The sequence below is a fragment of the Ostrea edulis genome, chromosome 1 (genome assembly GCF_947568905.1).
Source record: "Ostrea edulis chromosome 1, xbOstEdul1.1, whole genome shotgun sequence".
Classification (NCBI taxonomy): domain Eukaryota; kingdom Metazoa; phylum Mollusca; class Bivalvia; order Ostreida; family Ostreidae; genus Ostrea; species Ostrea edulis.
Genome location: NC_079164.1, coordinates 109739936 through 109760783, shown reverse-complemented (window position 1 = coordinate 109760783; position 20848 = coordinate 109739936). Strand labels below are relative to the sequence as shown.

Genomic DNA, 20848 nt, shown 5'->3' with positions numbered 1-20848 from the left:
GAGGGATACCAGACAAGCTTTGCCACCCAGCGAGCCCTATGCTAGACCTGCCTTTCAGGGATACCGAGTTAATTATCAAGGATCAACTAGCCCGGGTAACCGGGCGATCTAAACACCTACTTTTGAGGGATACCAGATAAGCTTTACCACCCAGCGAGCCCTATGCTAGACCTGCCTTTCAGGGACACCGAGTTAATTATCAAGGCTCAACTAGCCCGGGTTCCTGGGCCCTAAAATCACCTACTTTTGAGGGATACCAGATAAGCTTTACCACCCAGCGAGCCCTATGCTAGACCTGCCTTTCAGGGATACCGAGTTAATTATCAAGGCTCAGCTAGCCCGGGTAACCGGTCGATCTAAATACCTACTTTTGAGGGATACCAGATAAGCTTTACCACCCAGCGAGCCCTATGCTAGACCTGCCTTTCAGGGATACCAAGTTGATTTATAGGGCTCAACTAGCCCGGGTTCCCGGGCGATCTAAACACCTACTTTTAAGGGATACCAGATAAACTTTACCACCCAGCGAGCCCTATGCTAGACCTGCCTTTTAGGGATACCAAGTTAATTATCAAGGCTCAACTAGCCCGGGTAACCGGGCGATCGAAACACCTACCTTTGAGGGATACCAGATAAGCTTTACCCTAATTATGATGTTCTTAAACCTAATCCTAATTGCCCGCCTAATTAAAGAATCAAGTCCCGTGGGTAGAGTAATTAAGGTGTGGGCACAGCGTGGGTGTTAGATCCTCCGGAAATCGCCAAGTTTTAACGTGCCCCAACCCCCGGGACGCTAGGGTTTTTTTTTGACAAAGTTATGACAAAATCCCTAAAAAGGCGAAAAATGCCCTTAAACACTGATTTCCCATAAAGGATCAGATAAAACTAATTAGGGGTTGAATAGGGGGTCAAAATTAAGGGCTAACCCTCTGGGAAGGGATAGCCCAGCACCCCTAGAAATATGGCTCCAAAGGACCCAGGAACGAGGATGGTCTGAGGGGTATACCCAACTTACCCTATAATAATGTCTAAGTATAAAAGTACTTCATTTTATTGGGTTAATAGTATGTTTTTCTTTATCCTTGGATTTTTACTGGGATTTTACCCTGGTCCGAGGGGCAATGGTTGAAAACCTACCCTCCCAAAATTGCAGCCCGATCCCCCAACTTGGGGGATGGGGATGGACTTTGAAGTTTTTTGAAGTTTTTTTTAAGCCAAGACTGGCCCTAAAATCTCATATCGGTTGCCAGTTCGAGCCTTTTTTTCAACCCCCACCCTGGGTGCTAAGCGCCCCCCTCAGAGATTTTTTCTGGGTGGGGTAATAAAGAGTGGACCCTGCCCTACGGATCTGGCAAGTTTCGCTCCTGAAATCAGCCTGGAAAGGGAATATGATGATGTTTTACTAAGGTAGCCACTTGCCCTTAAAGTGCAGGGCTCGCCCTAAAAGGGTTTTTTCAGGGTTGTGCCCCTTTAGAAAAGGGGGTTAGACCCCTTCTTTTGACCCCAAAGGACCCCCAACATTTCAGGTCGGCTCCTAAAAGGATATTACAGAAGAAGTCAAAGGCGACGGGTGACACTCCAGTTACTTCCCGGAGGCCTTGGGGATGGTCTTGGCCCCTAGCCCCTATTTTCAACCATGGGGCAATAGAGTGGGGCCAGGTCATGTTTGGGTGCAAAGGGGTCTTCGGCAGCCCCAAAGACTTGGGCTCAGTGAAGAATCAAAGTCGCCGACTCACCCCAAAAGGGTGGGGCTAGGGTGGGGGTCAGACAGACCCTTTGCCCTTGACACAAGCCCCTGATTTTTGGGGCCCGAATTGCACAATCCTTTCTAGGTTGGCCCTGTAAAGGGCAACAAGATCCCTCAAAGGATCTTGGAGATAGCGTCTTTCAAATATGGCCCATTTTCGCCATTTTTGCCATTGGGGGACTTCAGTCCTGACCCCATATCTCCGCTACCCTATACGACTCGAAGCTGTTCTTTTGAGATCTCAGAGTGGAGGTTTTGGGTCCCATTTCATGTGAATGTCGATTCCCTAGCACTAAGGCTTCTAGGACTTCTGGCCCTTCAAAAAAGTGGAAAAAAGTGAAAAAATCGACTCGGGCCCCACTTGACCCCTGATTTCAAGGGGCCAAATTTCCCCCATGGGAGTCGAGGGCGGTCCCTTAAGAGGTCCCTCGCGAAAATTGAAACCCTCCAACCCCCTCGACCTTAGGGCAACGACTCTTAGAAAAAAGTTCGAAAATGGAAAACATGAGGTCCATTGGGGAGTTGTTGTCACCAAACTTTTTGAGGATAGACAATGCCTTTCTAGGATTGGGTAAAGCATAGATGGGGCTCAAAAGGGGCCAAAACTCAGTCTCCTTGCACGCTCGGTTTCAGAGTTACGCCCCCTAAAAATGACCCAAAATTCGAAGGTCACCATATGGGCTCTTCGACCCCAAGGGCGACTCCCATCCTTATTAAGGGTCCTCCGGTAATTTGAGCTCTCTAGCCCTATCAGTTCCGGACTCTCGAAAAAATGATTTTGAGGTGATGACCGGGAAGGGACAAAATTCCGACTTTTCAAAGAAAAAGGGGCTCACTGGCCCCGGACCGGTTGGGGTCGCGTCCCCGAAGGGCCCTTCAGCTAATACTAGACCCGGAAGCCCCAACACCCCCCAAAGTTATTCAAAAAAGAAGATCAATCGTGCGAACAATGCTTGCATGGGGCAAATTGGCCCCATGGGGTCCGAGGGGCACCCCATGGAAGGGGCCTCGAACCGAATGGGGGTCCCTTGCCCCATTCGTTCCAGAGCACCAAACTTTAAAAGAAAAGGAGTACTCCCCATGGGATTCCCGATGACCGGAGGGGCCATGTCACCCCATGGGGATTTCGGATCGCCCCCTTCCGAGGGCCCCTATTTCGAATTGGGGACCCTTTGCCCCACTTCTGTCAGGTATTTATTTTGGCCCTAAAACACTTAGACAATTTTCCAGGACCCAGTAGCCTTTTCTGCCCTCAAAGTAGCCAAGTAGCCCTATAAAAATCACCCCTCTTTCCAGCAAGCACGGTGACCATACCTCGAGACCTAGGGACCCCATTTTCCGCACAGGAACTCCCAGAGAGGGGCTCTGTTGACCCCTAGAAGGGCAACTCCCAACAAGGATCGAAAGTGGATTGGGGTAACCCCTTTAGAAGGGTGTGGTCAGGGTGGGTATTTAGCCCCCTTGCCCCATCACGGTCCCGTGGGGCTCCAAAATTTCTAGCACAGAAAGGGGTCTGGTCTGCCCCATCCAGTAGGTCTCAGTCCTGACTATAAAAATGTTGGCCCCGTCCTTGATGGCCCCTGACCCTACTGGGGCTCTGGGACCCCACAAGGATCGAGATCGCCCCCTTCCAAGGACCTTCTCCCAAATTGGGGTATTCTAGCCTCATCGACCCCGGACCTACAGGTCTTCCACTAGAGGGTGATCACTCTGAAAAATCCTGTCCCAGGGGGGCAAACTGGACCGATGGGGTATCAGGGGGGCCCCATCCAAGGTCCTTGCCCCAATTTCAGTTCCGTAGCCCCTTCCACTCCGGAGCTACAAAATTTGCAAAAAGGGTCCAAAAGGGCAAAGGGGGCTCTTTTGGAGGGTTCATATCTCAGGACCCGAAGTACTTTGGGACCCCATTTTTTGCCACCCGACCCCTCGAGGGGTTTTCTTACGATCTCTGGAAAGGCAGGTCCCTAAAGCGGCCCACAATAGTTTGGGGCAACCCTCTTAAAAGGGTCATGTCAGGTAACATTTTTGGACCTTAGCCCCAAATGGACCCCAAGTAGGCACAGACTTGGGCCCCCACTAATCTTCCAAACAAATAGGGTTAGGTTTGACCCCATCATGAGGGTCTCGACCAGTGGTTAAAAAATTCTAGCCCCACCCCTGGGGACTGCTGATCCCAAGGGGACCCATTTGCCCCACAGGGGCTGAGAACGGACCCCTCTTAGGCCCCATCCCAAATTTGGGCCCACTAGCCTCATCGACCCCAGCGCTACACGTCTACCAGTGAAGGGTGACCCATTTTTCAACTCCGGCGCCAAGGGGGTAAATTGGCCCCAGAACCCTCGAAGGTGACCCCTCTCAAGGTCCCTCTCGAACTTTGAGTCTTCTGGCCCCACAAGTTTGGCAGTGACCCCTCTTTTAAAAAGGCTGTTATTCAGGCAGCCAAAATGACCCTAAAGGGTAGCCAAAATGGCACTTAAACAAAAACGTAAACAATCCCAGAAGTTTGAGAGTGAGCCATTTTTTCAGATTGCGGATCTTCCGGTAGCCAAAACGGCCCTTAAAAAACGTTAAAATCCCCAACTTTCGATTGGTCATATCTTGGGACCGAAAGTACCTAGGGACCTCATTTTTGGCCCTGGATCCCTCGAAGGGCCTTTGGTTGATCCCCGGAAGAACAGATCCGTAAACGGGCCGGCAATAGTTTGGGGTCACCCTCTTCAAAGGTCATGACGGGATAAGGTTTTTAGCCCTTTGCCCGAAATCGACCGCATGGGGCCATACAGTGGGGCCCAATAATATTAGCCCCTTAAAAAATATGGGACTGACCCCATCAAGTGGGGCTCAGTCAGCAGTCTAAAAATTCTTAACCACCCTTTGGAGACCCCTGACCCCAAGGGGGCAAATTTGCCCCACAGGGGAAGAAAACGGACTCCTCTTATGCCCCAGTCCCAATTGGGGTCCTCTAGCCCCACCAACCCCAGAGCTACAAGTCATCGAGTAAAGGGTGTCACCCTGAAACACTTGGGCCCCAAGGGGGCAAATGAGCCCCACGGGGCTCCAAGCCGCTCTCCTCGAAGGCCCTTGCCCAAATTTGGGTCCCCTAGCCCAACCCACTCTCGAGCCCCATAACTTGCAAAAAGGGTCGAAATCGGCAAAGGGGGCTCTGTTGGAGGGTTCATATCTCGGGAGAAGAAGTACCTCTGGACCCCTCGAAGGGTTTTCCATCGACATCTTGAAGAACAGGTCCTTAGAGGGGCCGGCAAAAGTTTGGAGTCACTCTCTTAAAGGGGTCATGCCGGGGTAGGGTTTTTAGCCTTTTGCCCTAAATCGACCTCATGGGGCCATACAGTGGGGCCCCATAATATTAGCCCCTCAAAAATTGGGGGCTGACCCCATCAAGTGGGGCTCAGTCGGCAGTCTAAAAGCGTCGCTTATACCTCTGTCAACGTTTGGAATCACGTGATAATATAATCACATGATATAAACAATTATTCTCGTTTCCTTTCCCTTTAAAAGTAGCGCACAGAACACTGGGTAGAGAATGGCGCACTATGTCGAGTGCACGAGACATTCGAGGCGTTCCGATTGGGTTGGGACCTAGGTAAACTGGTACCCTGTTGATCTCGCTTCTCTCGTGTGTAGCACCAATGAATCAGTAGGGAACCAGTTTAGGACCTAAGGTAGTCTCGTGCAACCACACGCTCGGCTGTCTCCAGAAATCTCCGACGAGCAGAGATTTTCGTTGCAGATTTGCCGAGACAGCCGAGTGTCTGGTTGAATGAGACTAGACCTAGGTCGGGTATGACGTAACAATGGAAACCGGGAGCGGTATGACGTAGGAATGCAAGAGCGTACAAACTCCCCGTCGAGGCCTCACTGCGTCACCTATGTATAGACCTCTCCTATGTGACGCAGTACAATATACAGATTTGTATATTGTGAGTCCGCGATTATCACGCGGGCAAATAACACTAAAGAAGTAGTTCGTAGTTAAAGCTTGAAAATATTGACATTAAGAGCATATATATAAAAGTATGGATTTTATTTTAAATATAAAATGATCAAAACATCATTAAAGAGAAGGGAGACTCTGTTCAAATTATAGTGTAAAGTAATAAACTTGTTGTTTACGTTCTTGATTTGAACTATTTACGCTTGACGTTATGGTTCTTTTTTCGTCATTCTACAGTGACGTCACACAATATACAATCGCTATCCCATAATGCCTAACTGGAAGAATTTGGTTTGTGAGCAAACGAACTCTGGCGGAAGTTTGAAGAGCGATATGACGTTAAGTCGAGCATAGCGTAACAATGGGAGTTATTAGCTTTACGTCGGGAAAATAACGTTAGAAAAATTGAAATAGCAGAGAACACAATGACGTAACAATTGCAGTGATATGTGATATAGGTGTAATGGTATTTTGTAGTATGGGTGGTGGTATGTGGAGTATGGGCAGTGTAATAGTATGTGGTGTATAGGTTGTAGTTGATAGTGTATGGGTGGTGTACACCACATACCACCACCCATACAATCACCTATATCACCTCCTATACATACGTGGTACCACTGACACACTTATTATTAACACATTTAAACACTACGCCGACTTTATCGATTTTTCCCTTCTCATTGCTACGTCATAGCGCTCTTGGCTTTCTCAATTTTTTCTGCGTTATCATTACAACATAGCGCTCCCAACTTCTATTGTTACATCATATCCGACTTGACGTCACAGGTCTCTTGTATTTTTATATCATACCCTAAACTGGTTCCCCGCTGATTTGCAAGAGAAGCGAGGTCAACAGGGTACCATTTCATATCATACCCGACCTAGTTCATCCCAATCGTAACTACTCGGCTATTTCCGCAACCGCAAATGAACCTCATATGTGGATCGACGCCATCAGAGTCTGTTACCATGTGTACAGAAATGCAACTATGACGTCACAGGCGTACGTTACAATATGAAACGCGATCTTTCAAATGCATTTAAGATATCATACATGTCTAAGGTATTTTACCACTATTATTTTTTACTTGTATGTTTATGTATTGGAGTGAATAAGACGTTAATGATACCAAAACTGAATCTCTGGTGAAAATATAAATAATACATTATACAAGGATTCGGTTTTGGCCTTTTAACCTAATCCACAGGCGCGCTTCCGGCGAAGAAATGCATCAATTTGATGCAATTCTTGCGCCGATCCTTGTCCGAGTCTTTTTACCGGTTACGGAAAAAGGCGAGCGCGTGATCCGATTGAGTCCATCCTAATCCTACGTCATTGACATTTTACATTATAGCGCTAATGGCTTATATTGTTACATCATCACTTGACCTTTGACCCACCTATCAATGCTGTTTATACTTACAAGAAATGTGATATTGCAGAAAAGAAGGATCAATTATACGCGTAACTCTCAATTAGATTTTTCACCCAAGATTTATAATAAATCATTTCTTTTTATGGTAATGTTGGTATATCAGTAACAATTCTGATTACATATAGTTGCAATGTCTCAAGCTCTCTCAATGCAATGATACATGCTTTTGCCCAAAATATGATGATATATCTTGAATATATATTTGTATACAGATAAAAATATTATTATTATCTTACCTTCACTCAATGGACTTATTGATTAAACTGCAAAATCAAAATAAATGAGGAGCCTTTCTTTTATACTGCAGTCGGAGAGAGAGGGGGAGAAAAAGAAAGGGAGAGAGAGAGAGGGATGGATAGAGAGATAAAGAGGTGAGAATGAGAGAGAGAGATAAAGAGGAGAGGGTAGAGAGTGAAGGGAGAGAGGGGAAGGGTGGTACAGAGAGAGAGGAGGAAGAAGACAGGAGATAGAGAAAGGATGGGAGAGACATGGAGTGGGGAGAGAGAGGGTAGATAGAGAGAGAGCTGTGGAAATAGACAAGAGAGAAAGAGGATAATCAGAGGAGGGAGAGGGAAAGAGGTTAGAAAGATGGAGATAGAAAGAACAACAGAGGGAAATATATATGGAGAGAGGTTAAGAGAGAGAGAAGGGGAAAGAGGAAAGAGATAAAGAGGGGACAGAGAGAAGTTAAAGGGTGGGAGAGGGAGGGAGAGAGAAGAGAGAGGGAAGAGAGACATAGGGCATAGGGAGATAGAAAGGGAAAAGAGAGGAAGTGTGGGAGGGGGAGAATGAAAGGAGAGAGAGAGTTTAGAGAGAGGAAGGATGGGGATTGGAGATAGAGAGATGGGGACAAGGGGAGAGAAGAACATAGAGAGGGAAGAGAAATAGGAAGGGTGGGAAAGGGAAGGATAGAGAGAAAGAGGAGAGAGATTAGAAAGAGAGGAGGGAGAGAGATGGAAGAGGAAGGGTGGGAGAGGGAGCCGAGCGAGAGAAGGGAGAGATGGGGAAAAATAGAGGAAGGATGAGAGAAATGGAGGGAGAGGGATAAGGGGAGAGAAGAGATAGGAGATAAACAGGGGAGAGGGAAGAGAGATAGGAAGGGTGGGAAAGGAAATGAGAGAGAAAGGGTAGGGGAAAGAAGAGAAAGAGGAGGGAATATAATTATGGAAGAGGGGATGCGGGAGAGAGGGAAAGAGGGCGAGAATAGGGAAGGAAAAGAGAAGAGAGAGAAGAAAAAAAGAGATAGGAGAGATAGAGAGAGAGAGGAAGGATTGGAAAGAGATAAAAGGAGAAGGTGAGAAAAGATAGAAAAGGAAGAGGGGAGAGAGATAAGATGGGTGGAAAATGGAGAAAGGGTGGGAGAGAAAAAAGAGAAAGAGAGGAAGGAGAGATAGACGGAAGAATGGAAGAGGGAATGCGACAGAGGGAGGAGAGAGATGGGGAGAGATAGAGAGGAAGGATGGGAGAGAGAGATAAGGGGAGAGAGGAGATAGAAATGGGGAGAGGGACGAGAGAGAAAGAGGAAGGGTATAAAATGAGTGAGAGAAAGGGTGGGGGGAGAGAAAAGAAAGATGAGAGAGCGAGATGGAAGAGAGAGAGGGGGAAAGTGGAAGAGGTAGAGAGATGGGGGAGAAAAGAAGAGAAGAGAAGAAAGACATGGAGAGAGATGGAGAGGGGAAGGATAGGATAGGGAGAAAGAGATGGAGGGAAAGAGAAGAGAGAGGAGATAGAAAGGGGGAGAGGGAAGAGAGATAAGAATGGTGGGAAAGGGAATGAGTGAGAGAAATGGTTGGGGAGAGGGAGAAGAGGAGAAAGGGAGAGAGAGGGGGAAGAGTAGGATAGGGAGAGAGATAGAGAGAGATGGAGGGAAAGGGTAATGAGAGGAGAGAAAGAGAGGAAAAGAAGGAGTGAGAGAGAAAACATGGAGAGAGAGGAGGAGGAAGGGTGGGGAGAGAGAGGGGCAAGAGAGAAAGGGAAAGACAGGCATGGAGGCATTGAGTAGGGAGAGATAGATTAGACCAAGAGAGAGTGAGAGGAAAGGTGGGAGGAGGTAGAGACAAGAGAGCAAGAGAAAGAAAAACAGTAACAACTAACACCCAATATCATATGTGCACACATTCATTTACAAATTATCATAGCTGATGAGCTTAATCAGTCTATCAAAAATTATAATTCCGTACTAAATGTTGTTTTAATTTGATCTAGTCAATGCAACATGGTGATTATTTCATAACGTTTAAGGATGTCCATGGAGATTTTTTTTATCATTACAGTGTAGCGTCATTTCCATTACAGTACGAAGTGTTTCTCATTTACTAGTATTATACATCTTAGTTCCACAGTAATAACTATGCTAGGCGCGAAATACGTTATTGTAATAACTTCATTTGTGCACAATAGTCCTCAAAGGCAGCTTAGTAAAACAGCATAGGAATTGGCTTACCTGTCCAAGGATTACTAACTCCGTATCTCTAAAAGGCAGATCTTATGAATCGATCTTTGTATAGGAAATCAAAAATAATATCCTTAAAAGGCAGATTAGTACCGTAGCCTAAAAATCGTACTACACTCGTCGTTATGCGTTGCTGATTAACTGAAAGGCAGGTTTACCAAAGGGCTCGCTGGGTGGCAAAGCTTATTTGGTATCCCTCAAAAGTAGGTGTTTAGATCCCCAGGAACCCGGGCTAGTAGAGCCCTATAAATTTACTTGGTATCCCTGAAAGGTACGTCAGATATAGGGCTCGCTGGGTGGCAAAGCTTACCTGGTATCCCTCAAAGGTAGGTAATTTTAGCGCCTGGGAACTTGGGCTAGTTGAGCATCGATAATTAAGTCGGTATCCCTGAGAGGCAGGTCTGATATAGGGCTCGTTGGGCGGCAAAGTCTATCTGGTATCCCTCAAAAGTAGGTGACTTTAGCGCCTGGGAACTTGGGCTAGATGAGCGTGGATAATTAAATCGGTATCCCTGAAAAGCAGGTCCGATATAGGGTTCGTTGGGTGGCAAAGCTTATCTGGTATCCCTCAAAGGTAGGTGACTTTAGCGCTCGGGACCTTGGGCTAGTTGAGCGTCGATAATTAACTCGGTATCCCTGAAAGGCAGGTCAGATATAGGGCTCGCTGAGTGGCAAAGCTTATCTGGTATCCCTCAAAAGTAGGTGACTTTAGCGCCCGGGACCTTAGGCTAGTTGAGTATCGATAATTAAGTCGGTATCCCTGAAAGGCAGGTCTGATATAGGGCTCGCTGGGTGGCAAAGCTTATCTGGTATCCCTCAAAGATAGGTGACTGTAGGGCCTCGGAACTTGGGCTAATTGAGCGTCGATAGTTAAGTCGGTATCCCTGAAAGGCAGGTCAGATATAGGGCTTGTTGGGCGGCAAAGCTTATCTGGTATCCCTCAAAAGTAGGTGACTTTAGCGCCGGGGACGTTGGGCTAGTTGAGCGTCGATAATTAAATCGGTATCCCTGAAACGCAGGTCTGTTATAGGGCTCGTTATGTGGCAAAACGTATCTGGTATCCCTCAAAGGTAGGTGACTTTAGCGCCCGGGAACTTGGGCTAGTTGAGCGTCGATAATTAACTCGGTATCCCTGAAAGGCAGGTCAGATATAGGGCTCGCTGAGTGGCAAAGCTTATCTGGTATCCCTCAAAAGTAGGTGACTTTAGCGCCCGGGAACTTGGGCTAGTTGAGCGTCGATAATTAACTCGGTATCCCTGAAAGGCAGGTCAGATATAGGGCTCGCTGAGTGGCAAAGCTTATCTGGTATCCCTCAAAAGTAGGTGACTTTAGCGCCCGGGACCTTGGGCTAGTTGAGTATCGATAATTAAGTCGGTATCCCTGAAAGGCAGGTCTGATATAGGGCTCGCTGGGTGGCAAAGCTTATCTGGTATCCCTCAAAGATAGGTGACTGTAGGGCCTCGGAACTTGGGCTAATTGAGCGTCGATAGTTAAGTCGGTATCCCTGAAAGGCAGGTCAGATATAGGGCTCGTTGGGCGGCAAAGCTTATCTGGTATCCCTCAAAAGTAGGTGATTTAAGCGCCCGGGAACTTGAGCTAGTTGAGCGTCGATAATTAAATCGGTATCCCTGAAAGGCAGGTCAGATATAGGGCTCGCTGGGTGGCAAAGCTTATCTGGTATCCCTCAAAAGTAAGTGACTTTAGTTCCCGGGACGTTGGGCTAGTTGAGCGTCGACAATTAAATCGGTATCCCTGAAAGGCAGGTCTGTTATAGGACTCGTTGGGTGGCAAAGCTTATCTGGTATCCCTCAAAGGTAGGTGACTTTAGCGCCTGGGAACTTGGGCTAGTTAAGCATCGATAACTAAGTCGGTATCCCTGAAAGGCAGGTCTGATATAAGGTTCGTTGGGCGGCAAAGCTTATCTGGTATCCCTCAAAAGTAGGTGACTTAAGCACCCGGGAACTTGGGCTAGTTGAGCGTCGATAATTAACTCGGTATCCCTGAAAGTCAGGTCAGATATAGGGCTCGCTGAGTGGCAAAGCTTATCTGGTATCCCTCAAAAGTAGGTGACTTTAGTGCCCGGGACATTGCGCTAGTTGAGCGTCGATAATTAAATCGGTATCCCTGAAAGGCAGGTCTGATATAGGGTTCGCTGGGTGGCAAAGCTTATCTGGTATCCCTCAAAAGTAGGTGACTTTAGCGCCCGGGAACTTGGGCTAGTTGAGCGTCGATAATTAACTCGGTATCCCTGAAAGGCAGGTCAGATATAGGGCTCGCTGAGTGGCAAAGCTTATCTGGTATCCCTCAAAAGTAGGTGACTTTAGCGCCCCGGACCTTGGGCTAGTTGAGCGTCGATAATTAAGTCGGTATCCCTGAAAGGCAGGTCTGATATAGGGCTCGTTAGGTGGCAAAGCTTATCTGGTATCCCTCAAAAGTAGGTGACTTTAGCGCCCGGGAACTTGGGCTAGTTGAGCGTCGATAATTAACTAGGTATCCCTGAAAGGCAGGTCAGATATAGGGCTCGCTGGGTGGCAAAGCTTATCTGGTATCCCTCAAAAGTAGGTGACTTTAGCGCCCGGGAACTTGGGCTAGTTGAGCGTCGATTATTAACTCGGTATCCCTGAAAGGCAGGTCAGATATAGGGCTCGTTGGACGGCAAAGCTTATCTGGTATCCCTCAAAAGTAGGTGATTTAAGCGCCCGGGAACTTGAGCTAGTTGAGCGTCGATAATTAAATCGGTATCCCTGAAAGGCAGGTCAGATATAGGGCTCGCTGGGTGGCAAAGCTTATCTGGTATCCCTCAAAAGTAGGTGACTTTAGCGCCCGGGAACTTGGGCTAGTTGAGCGTCGATAATTAAGTCGGTATCCCTGAAAGTCAGGTCCGATATAGGGCTCGCTGAGTGGCAAAGCTTATCTGGTATCCCTCAAAAGTAGGTGACTTTAGCGCCCGGGACCTTGGGCTAGTTGAGCGTCGATAATTAAATCGGTATCCCTGAAAGGCCGGTCTGATATAGGGCTCGCTGGGTGGCAAAGCTTATCTGGTATCCCTCAAAAGTAGGTGACTGTAGCGCCCGGGAACTTGGGCTAGTTGAGCGTCGATAATAAACTCGGTATCCCTGAAAGGCAGGTCAGATATAGGGCTCGCTGGGTGGCAAAGCTTATCTGGTATCCCTCAAAAGTAGGTGACTTTAGCGCCCAGGACCTTGGGCTAGTTGAGCGTCGATAATTAACTCGGTATCCCTGAAAGGCAGGTCTTATATTGGGCTTGGTGGGTGGCAAAGCTTATCTGGTATCCCTCTAAAGTAGGTGACTGTAGCGCCCGGGAACTCCGGGCTAGTTGAGCCTTGATAATTAACTCGGTATCCCTGAAAGGCAGGTCGGATATGGAGCTCGCTTGGTGGCAAAGAGTATGTTACCCTTCAAAAGTAGTTGTATATATCGCTCATGAACACGGGCTTGTTGAGCCTTGATAATTAACTAGGTATCCCTTAAAAGTTTTATTCACATAGTTTTTACGACCCCCTCCCCTTGAAATAGATATGATGAGTGTTAAAATTTATCGATTAACAAGTAAGAACAAACGAGTATAAATAACACTGTATACTATATCTACTGTTTACTCACAAAAAAAGTGTGTATTGAAATTATCAAATGCTTATTAAAATGCAATATCGTCATGTGAGGAAAAAGAGGGAAAAGATGTTACAATTGTCTTTTTTCCTTTTTCGACTGTGTAATCGATGTCGGATGAGAGAAACTTACAGAAGACTCCTTTTAACTATTTGATTTTAGATTTGTGTCCGAAATCAATCATTTGATATCGCCCCTTACAGTTTTTTATATCTAATTTCTTACTGTTTTTAACATCTGAGAGAATTAGGATCTGATTAATTATATTAATTAGCTAATACTCTGTACAATTTCTATCAAATCTTATTTCTCTCCATATTGCCTTCATTGCTTTATTCATTTCTTACATTTTTAATAGTTCAGCTAATTAGGGTTTAATTAGTAATCTTAATTAGTAAAAAGTCCCAACAATTTTCTTTGCCTTCTTCATCGTAAACATATTTCTATACGAAATATTATTCGAGGTACGACTTATCTTTCTATCTATGATCAGGGGCAAGTAACTCGTGGGTCACCTGCTTTTGAGGGATACCATCTAGTCATAACCTGATTTTAAGCGCGATGTTCTAACCACTCGGCCACGGAGGCCCCTAATGCCTTTTATATAAAGAATCCATGGATATACATTTAAATTTAATTATTGAAGGAAAAGATACACACGATTCTATTAGAAATGAAAAGTGTTGAAAATGCGAAATAGAAAATAATAAAAGTGTGGTATGAGGCGGATTCGACCCATGGCAAGAATGATCACGTCATATACTGCCAGCAGTGCAAGCAAAAGTACTTTACATGAATTTCCTCACTCCACCAAAGTGTAAAAGGGGTACCTGACTATAGACAGTGAAAGATATTGTTGAATGTTAGTGCTCTAGCGTTTGTAATGGCAGCTTCCTACGAGGCTGAGAAATTTCTAGATTGAATATAGGGTCTGCCGGGGTAATAATGTACATTGATTATTGTAAAGCGCTTTGAGCAGCATACGCTAGAAAAGGCGCTATATAAAACCAATTATTATTATTATTATTAATATCATTATTATTATATACCATGTGACCTGATCACATATCAGTGAAATATTCTTAAAGTGACTAAACACACATTTAAAAGGAAAATTAATTTTTTTTTCAAAGCACAACAATTATCGTCAGTGCAGTTTTTTTTCAACCTTACAAATCTGACACCCATCCGATATTACATGTATTATACAGATATCTATTGACAACCTTGTTTCGCAAAAAAGAATTGATATTGAATTTGTTTTCTAACAAGCAGGTATCTTCGGAAAAATCCCTTACAAGAAGATGGCTCGCACTTAGAAGCTTTCCTTTACTCCGAAACGTGGGAACAATATTTATCAAGAATGGAGAAAAACACCGAATGGTGTGATCATATGACTCTGAAAGCCTCTGTAGACGCACTAGGGATGAAAGCTGTGATTTATAACGTGTATGAAACAGATGTAAGACGCACTGAAGTCTTGCCTGGAGGCCATCAAGGACGGACGGAATGTTTGACGATATATCTCGGTCATTTTGGAGAGTTTCACTACCTGAGCTTAAGACCAAATAACTGGGAGAGGGAATGGCAGTGCAGTTAAGTTTTTATAATTTTCTTATTGTCTTCAACATGTCTGTGTTAATACTATTGTTATGTAACGGATCATTTTAAACAAAAATATCTGATTTTCAATTTTAGAGAGTACCAAAAGTTAGATCATAAGCAAATACTCGGCATATATTCAATGTACTTCATTTGAAGCAAATTCTCGGCACATATTCAACATATGATGTATTCCTTTTGAATTTTTTGCAGAAGCACTGTTGTTCAGATACTATACATGTACGAAAACCATGGAACGTGGTGCAAGGAAGGACTTCCTTCAGAGGAAAATCGACAGCATGAAAACGCTTAATGTTGCAGACAAGGGGACCATCAGAAATCTACTAGGAATTACATCAACTGACGGAGAGAAGCAGACTGACAGAAAGCGCACACTTTCTCATGATCTTGGGTATTCAATCTGTAAGACATACGGACTGTCAGATCTGGAACCAGAAGAAAGCAGAGGTAATGCAACACAGACACATATTGCATAAAGCCTCATTTGGTGAAAGAGAGAGAGAGAGAGAGAGAGAGAGAGAGAGAGAGAGAGAGAGAGAGAGAGAGAGAGAGAGAGAGAGAGATGAATATTTTTTACATATATTCAAACCCCTAACCCACAAAAACGTCAAAAGGAAAGGACAAAACAACTTAGGTCTCAAATAACTAATGCAAGGATTTGTAAGAAGGACATCTTCAATGCAATTAGCAACAATTCTTCGGTTTCTTTTTCAGATTCCCAGCAGTACTGCATTGAAGACAGTTTTCACATCGACTCAACAACAGGAATACCACTTCCACATCTTTCTTTCATGTTCAGGCATTTGATACCTCGATTACTGATTGTGACGTGCTCTCAGTATATTCCACCAGTTACTGTAGACGGAACTCTGTTTCAATACATAGGCACTTACGCAACGGGAACAGACGTGTATTTGAAGGGTATCACTAGAGAAAAAATGATGCAAAGCTCCAACGATAAAATGAAAAAGGACGCAACAGTTGTTGCACATACTATGCAAGACCTATTGTCTAAAATCATGGCTGATACAGCGTCAACCCATCCGGGATATTTACGTGTAAAAGTTTTGTCGTCTGGTACTGAATTTCCCGCAAAAAGTTTACATAGACATGCAGGACAGATTTATCTAAAAAAATCTACAAGTTCCACAGGAAATGAATCTCCCCCAGAGAACGGCGGAATGTATGGTAGGATTCCAATGTGAATTTCCATCAACAACGATAGAGTGGCGTAACAGACCAAGAAAATTCCAGTGGCCCCCAAAAGAGGTGATCGCTGCAATTCAGGAATCGAGATGTACCGTAATCCCTAAACACCACCCACAAAGTTCTCATCCAGAGATTGAATGGAAATTTAATTTCTCTACATCTGAGACTATACTCTTCAGCAAAGCTATAAGTGTTTCGACAGGTCGATTACACGGGTTTTATACACTAAAAGTACTGCTAGAAAGTTGCAGCGCTGGACGACTCAAACACAAACACATCAAAGCTATCTTTTTCAGCTGCTGCGAACAGATTCCAGCAGATACATGGGACACAAATTTTGGAGGAGCTATACTTTATAGTGTATCTTATCTGTTAGAGTGCTTGAAAAGGAAGAGCTTGCCACATTACTTTATTCCAAGTAGAAATCTTCTTGACTGCTACACGGAGGAAGAAATTGACGACATTTACTTTCAGACAGAAGCTGCTCGGTTTTTCCCTGTACAAACTATTCAATTTCTTGCCTTGAAATACGGATATTCATATGGATCAAAGTTAGAAGCGATCATTTTTCAAAATTGTAGAAACTTTGCAAGAAACAGAAACTTGGTCCAAGCTTTTAAAGAGTATTTTGTTCCTGGAACCATACGAACAGTGAAATTTTTGGCTCGACGGGGATTGTATGATGCAGCATTTATCCTCCGCGATACCTTTGAAACTGGATTTTGTTCATCTAGACAAGAATACTGCAGTTTTGCCGAGTTTTTCTGTAGTACTCTTGGTGAGCTTCGACAGAAGACATCTCGAATCGTTTTGGCAAAAATATTTCAGAACGAATGTGGCATTAATCTATTAAATTCCATCATGAGAAAAGAATGCTTATTTGTTAAGGATATCTTGCAATGGGAAGTAAGTTTCAAGATTGCCTGGCTTGATATTCCAGCAGAAAAAACGAAAAATTTTGAGTTACTGGCAGAATTCTTTTATGAATTTAGCAAAAATGAATTGAAAAGGGACAATACCGATTTAGCTTCTCTTGGAATTGCAGAAGCTATCCACTGTTTAGAGCGAGCCATTCAAGACAGTAACATGCTTGACGTTGCAGAGATTGAAGATGAGGAATTAAATAGGGAAATCCTGGCACAGAAATCTGATATCTTGAAAAAGCTGAAAGAAAAACTGAAAGACTGCTTTATACATGCATATTGGATTTCACAGTTATATCGGACATCTAGCCCACTTCAAAATTATATGCCGGCGATAGAAGAATTGAGTAAAGAATTGCCAGAGATGTATGGCATCGTCAGCATTATGTTTCGATTCCTGTACAACCACAACAAGCGAAAAGAATATGAAGAACTTTATGATTTGTACTTAGGTGCAGGCACATGAACGTGCAGAAACAACATGAAGTTCCATTAGGTGCACACTTGGCTCTTCTTCGTCGAATAAACATTCTGTATAATAGGTATTAGGTGAAGTTTTGACAAGGCTAATCTCATGAACATGATGCTTCAATATTATCATTTTATTTAATGATATTTGTCATTATTTTCATCATGGATTTACAATAATTCAAAATTCTCACATATACTTCCAAGTTTCTGCTTTTATTGAATTATTACAGTTTACTTATTTCTATTTTGATTAGGTACGAACCAGGCACACCGATTGACATTTATTTAGTGCTTCCTAATCTTGACAAGCGGTAATAATAGATACACCAATCATTATTGTAGTCCTTCCATATTACAACAGATAATTTTGTGCTTATGTTAATATATAGGGTAGCCTATATCCTACACGTGTTAATCTATGTTAATATATAGGGTAGCCTATATGCTACACGTGTTAATCTATTTTTATTCGTTTGTTTGTTTTACGCACCTTCTACAAATTTTTCACTCCTATTTAGATGTCGTTGTAGATGAAGACGTGGCAGTGAGGGACCTCCGTTTTATGTTCTTGTTCGAAAGACCCGCAATTCTCACTTTTAAATTCCGAAATTTGCCGTAGTACCTAGCAATTACTACCTATGGTTACGTCTTAGGCACTAGCAGTGCTCGAACTCACGACTACCGTTTGATCTATGTTTAAGTTTAAAGGATTTTACCACGATTTTTATAGCTGGTAAATATATGTGAAAGTGCCGTGTTTTAAATCGTACAAGTATTATTTTTTATATGAAACTTGCTTTAGTGATAATTTTGTATCGAAATTGCAAAAAGCAAATTATGCATATTCTCGTTTGCGATTTTCGCGCCATTAGTATTTGACGTCATACGTGTCAATCGTGGCGAAGTTAAAAAGCATGAAAACATTCAAAACAAGTTGTGAACAACACATTCAGCAGGTTTTTGGTACAAACGATTTGGCGAGATGGCCCCTTAAAAACAATTGAGATTGTGAATTTTCCTTTGATGGAACGCGTGTCAACCGGCGGCAGATACATCATCATTTAGGAAAATCATCGCTGCGAATTTTGCCACGATCATCCAATAAATTGTAAGTTTAGAGTACAAAAACGGGTGTTGAACTGAGTGATGGTATTTTCCGCAAGATGATGACTTTCATCCCTTGTATTTATATGATAGAACTTGTAGGGAGTGTAATTCAAACGATGTATAAATTGCCGAAACGTGTTGGCATCTTTATCAAAACGACTTCAAAGGGGATTTTCAAATGGATTCATTATTATTATTTTCCACAATCCGGAAGACAGGCCCCTTTGATCACGATCATCAGTAAGTGTTACTTAAAAACAAATAGAGTTGTGCTCCTTGACATGCTCTGGAAGAACTGTAGCTCTCTGAAAAAAATATTGGGACAGGGAACTACAGATCCGCCCCTTATAAAAACCTTCGATTTACGGCGCAGAGAAAAATGTGCACGATTGAGGGCTTGTGTCGTTATATTCTTGTATTGCCATCTCATAAATTAGATTTCAAAAACTTCCTTACATATTTTCCTTCTGCACTTGTGTTCAAACTTATCTTCAATTATTCATTAGAGCTCCATACGATCTGAGAATTCACAGCTTCAAGTGATTTCGTTTTTGTTTTTTTTTATGAAGCCATGTTAGGTAGCCAATCAATTCGAACCCTGTTGCTATTGGTATCCATAATATTCGGTACAAGTTATGTATTCGGTCTTCATTTATTATGAATACGAATGATAAATAGATTGATTGATTAAATATTGTTTAACGTCCCTCTTGAGAATATTTCACTCATATGGAGACGTCACCACTGCCGGTGAAGGGCTGCAAAATTTAGGCCTATGCTGGGTGTTTATGGCCATTGAGCAGGGAGGGATCTTTATCGTACCACACCTGCTGCGACACGGGACCTCGGTTTTTGCGGTCTCATCCGAAGGACCGTCCCATTTAGTCGCCTCTTACGACAAGGAAGGGGTACTGAAGACCTATTCTAACCCGGATCCCCACAGGATTCGAATGATTAATAGAAATAAAAAATATAATTCATTTAAAGGTAAAATTAGCTTTTGATGATTGACAATGCTACAAAAGCCTTGTCTGGTCCCTTACGCTCGAGTGGCAGGGATGGGGACCGTACCAAACTAATGAAAGCCGCGTAGCCATGAGTTTACCTATTTGAATAAATGCCATTTAACCGAGCTGGGATGATTTATTATTTAAAACATTTAATTAAACATATTTGTAGGGATATCAGTTCACATCTAGACAATATTGCGTAAGTAATGAAATGAAAGGGAAATTCGAATTGAATGGCTACCTAACATGGCTTCATCAACGGACGAAATCATGTACAGGTGTTGAGTTTGCGGGTCGTACGGGGCTTTAATAAATATTCGAAGGTATGTTTGGACACAAATAACATAATAAAATATGTAAGGAATTTTTTGATATTAAAGTTATGAGATGGTAATACAAGAATACCACGATTTAATGCCTCAATCGTGCGCAGTTTTTTGTGCGCCGTAAATCGAAGGTTTTTATGAGGGGTGGATCTGTAGCTCTCTGATCTGTCCTAATATTGGTTCAGAGAGTTACAGTTATGCAGCTAGAAAATTTCCTGGTACTAAATAGAGTAATCCCTCTTGATCTACTCATAACAGGCAAGTTTCTTCAGAGACGGTTTACTGAGTTGTTGACAACAAAAATCGTTTTAACTGCAGACATTATGTCCAGTTTTCTCTTGTCATCGCTTCAACAATGTCGATACTAAGATTCCTTAAAGAAGTTAGCTCCTGAGCTTTGAACACAACCGTGCAGGATGCTACAACTATGCATCTACTGGTTCAATACTGATCCCATTGGTGCAAACATATACGCATCTATTACTAAACCCTATCCAGTTGAAAAATATTGTGTCAATTCAAATTTTAAAAGGATTTGGCAGGGATTATATTTTGCGGCGGAAGAATTGATTATTCAAAAATTTCTAAATCAGCATGATATTACAGTTTCTGTTTCATCCAATATATCCTCTATTTTTATACTCCTATATGTGTATTTCAGTTTTATAATTCATGATATAAGTAGTTCAGACTTGGAACTAGTTCAAGTGTTGTGATTTATTAATACATGTATGTCCTTTTAAACTTTCAAACTTGATATCATGAATTTTTCGTATATCAAGTGCTTAAAGGTCACTATTTATTTCAATTACTTGTATTAAACTTTTTTGTTTGATTGTCTTTTTTGTAAGAAGACATGATTATGTATCTATTCTATGTAATGATTGATTTCTGTTGCATATGTTGTGTTAACACAAACAGACAAATCAAGTTACATTGAATAAATCTTTAAGTGCAAAAAT

The 20848-nt window shown here is 43.2% G+C and overlaps 1 protein-coding gene across 1 annotated transcript in view; it reads left to right on the top strand.

Annotated features, from left to right (window-relative positions):
• The window catches only part of LOC125665738 (uncharacterized), a 26585-nt gene extending 5737 nt beyond the window's left edge, over positions 1 to 20848 (top strand). Inside the window, exons 4-6 of the mRNA XM_048898548.2 lie at positions 14493 to 14812; positions 15033 to 15287; positions 15555 to 20848. Of these exons, the coding sequence (XP_048754505.2) occupies positions 14493 to 14812; positions 15033 to 15287; positions 15555 to 16045 (1066 nt within the window). The 3' untranslated portion in view covers positions 16046 to 20848. The remainder of the gene's footprint in view (positions 1 to 14492; positions 14813 to 15032; positions 15288 to 15554) is intronic.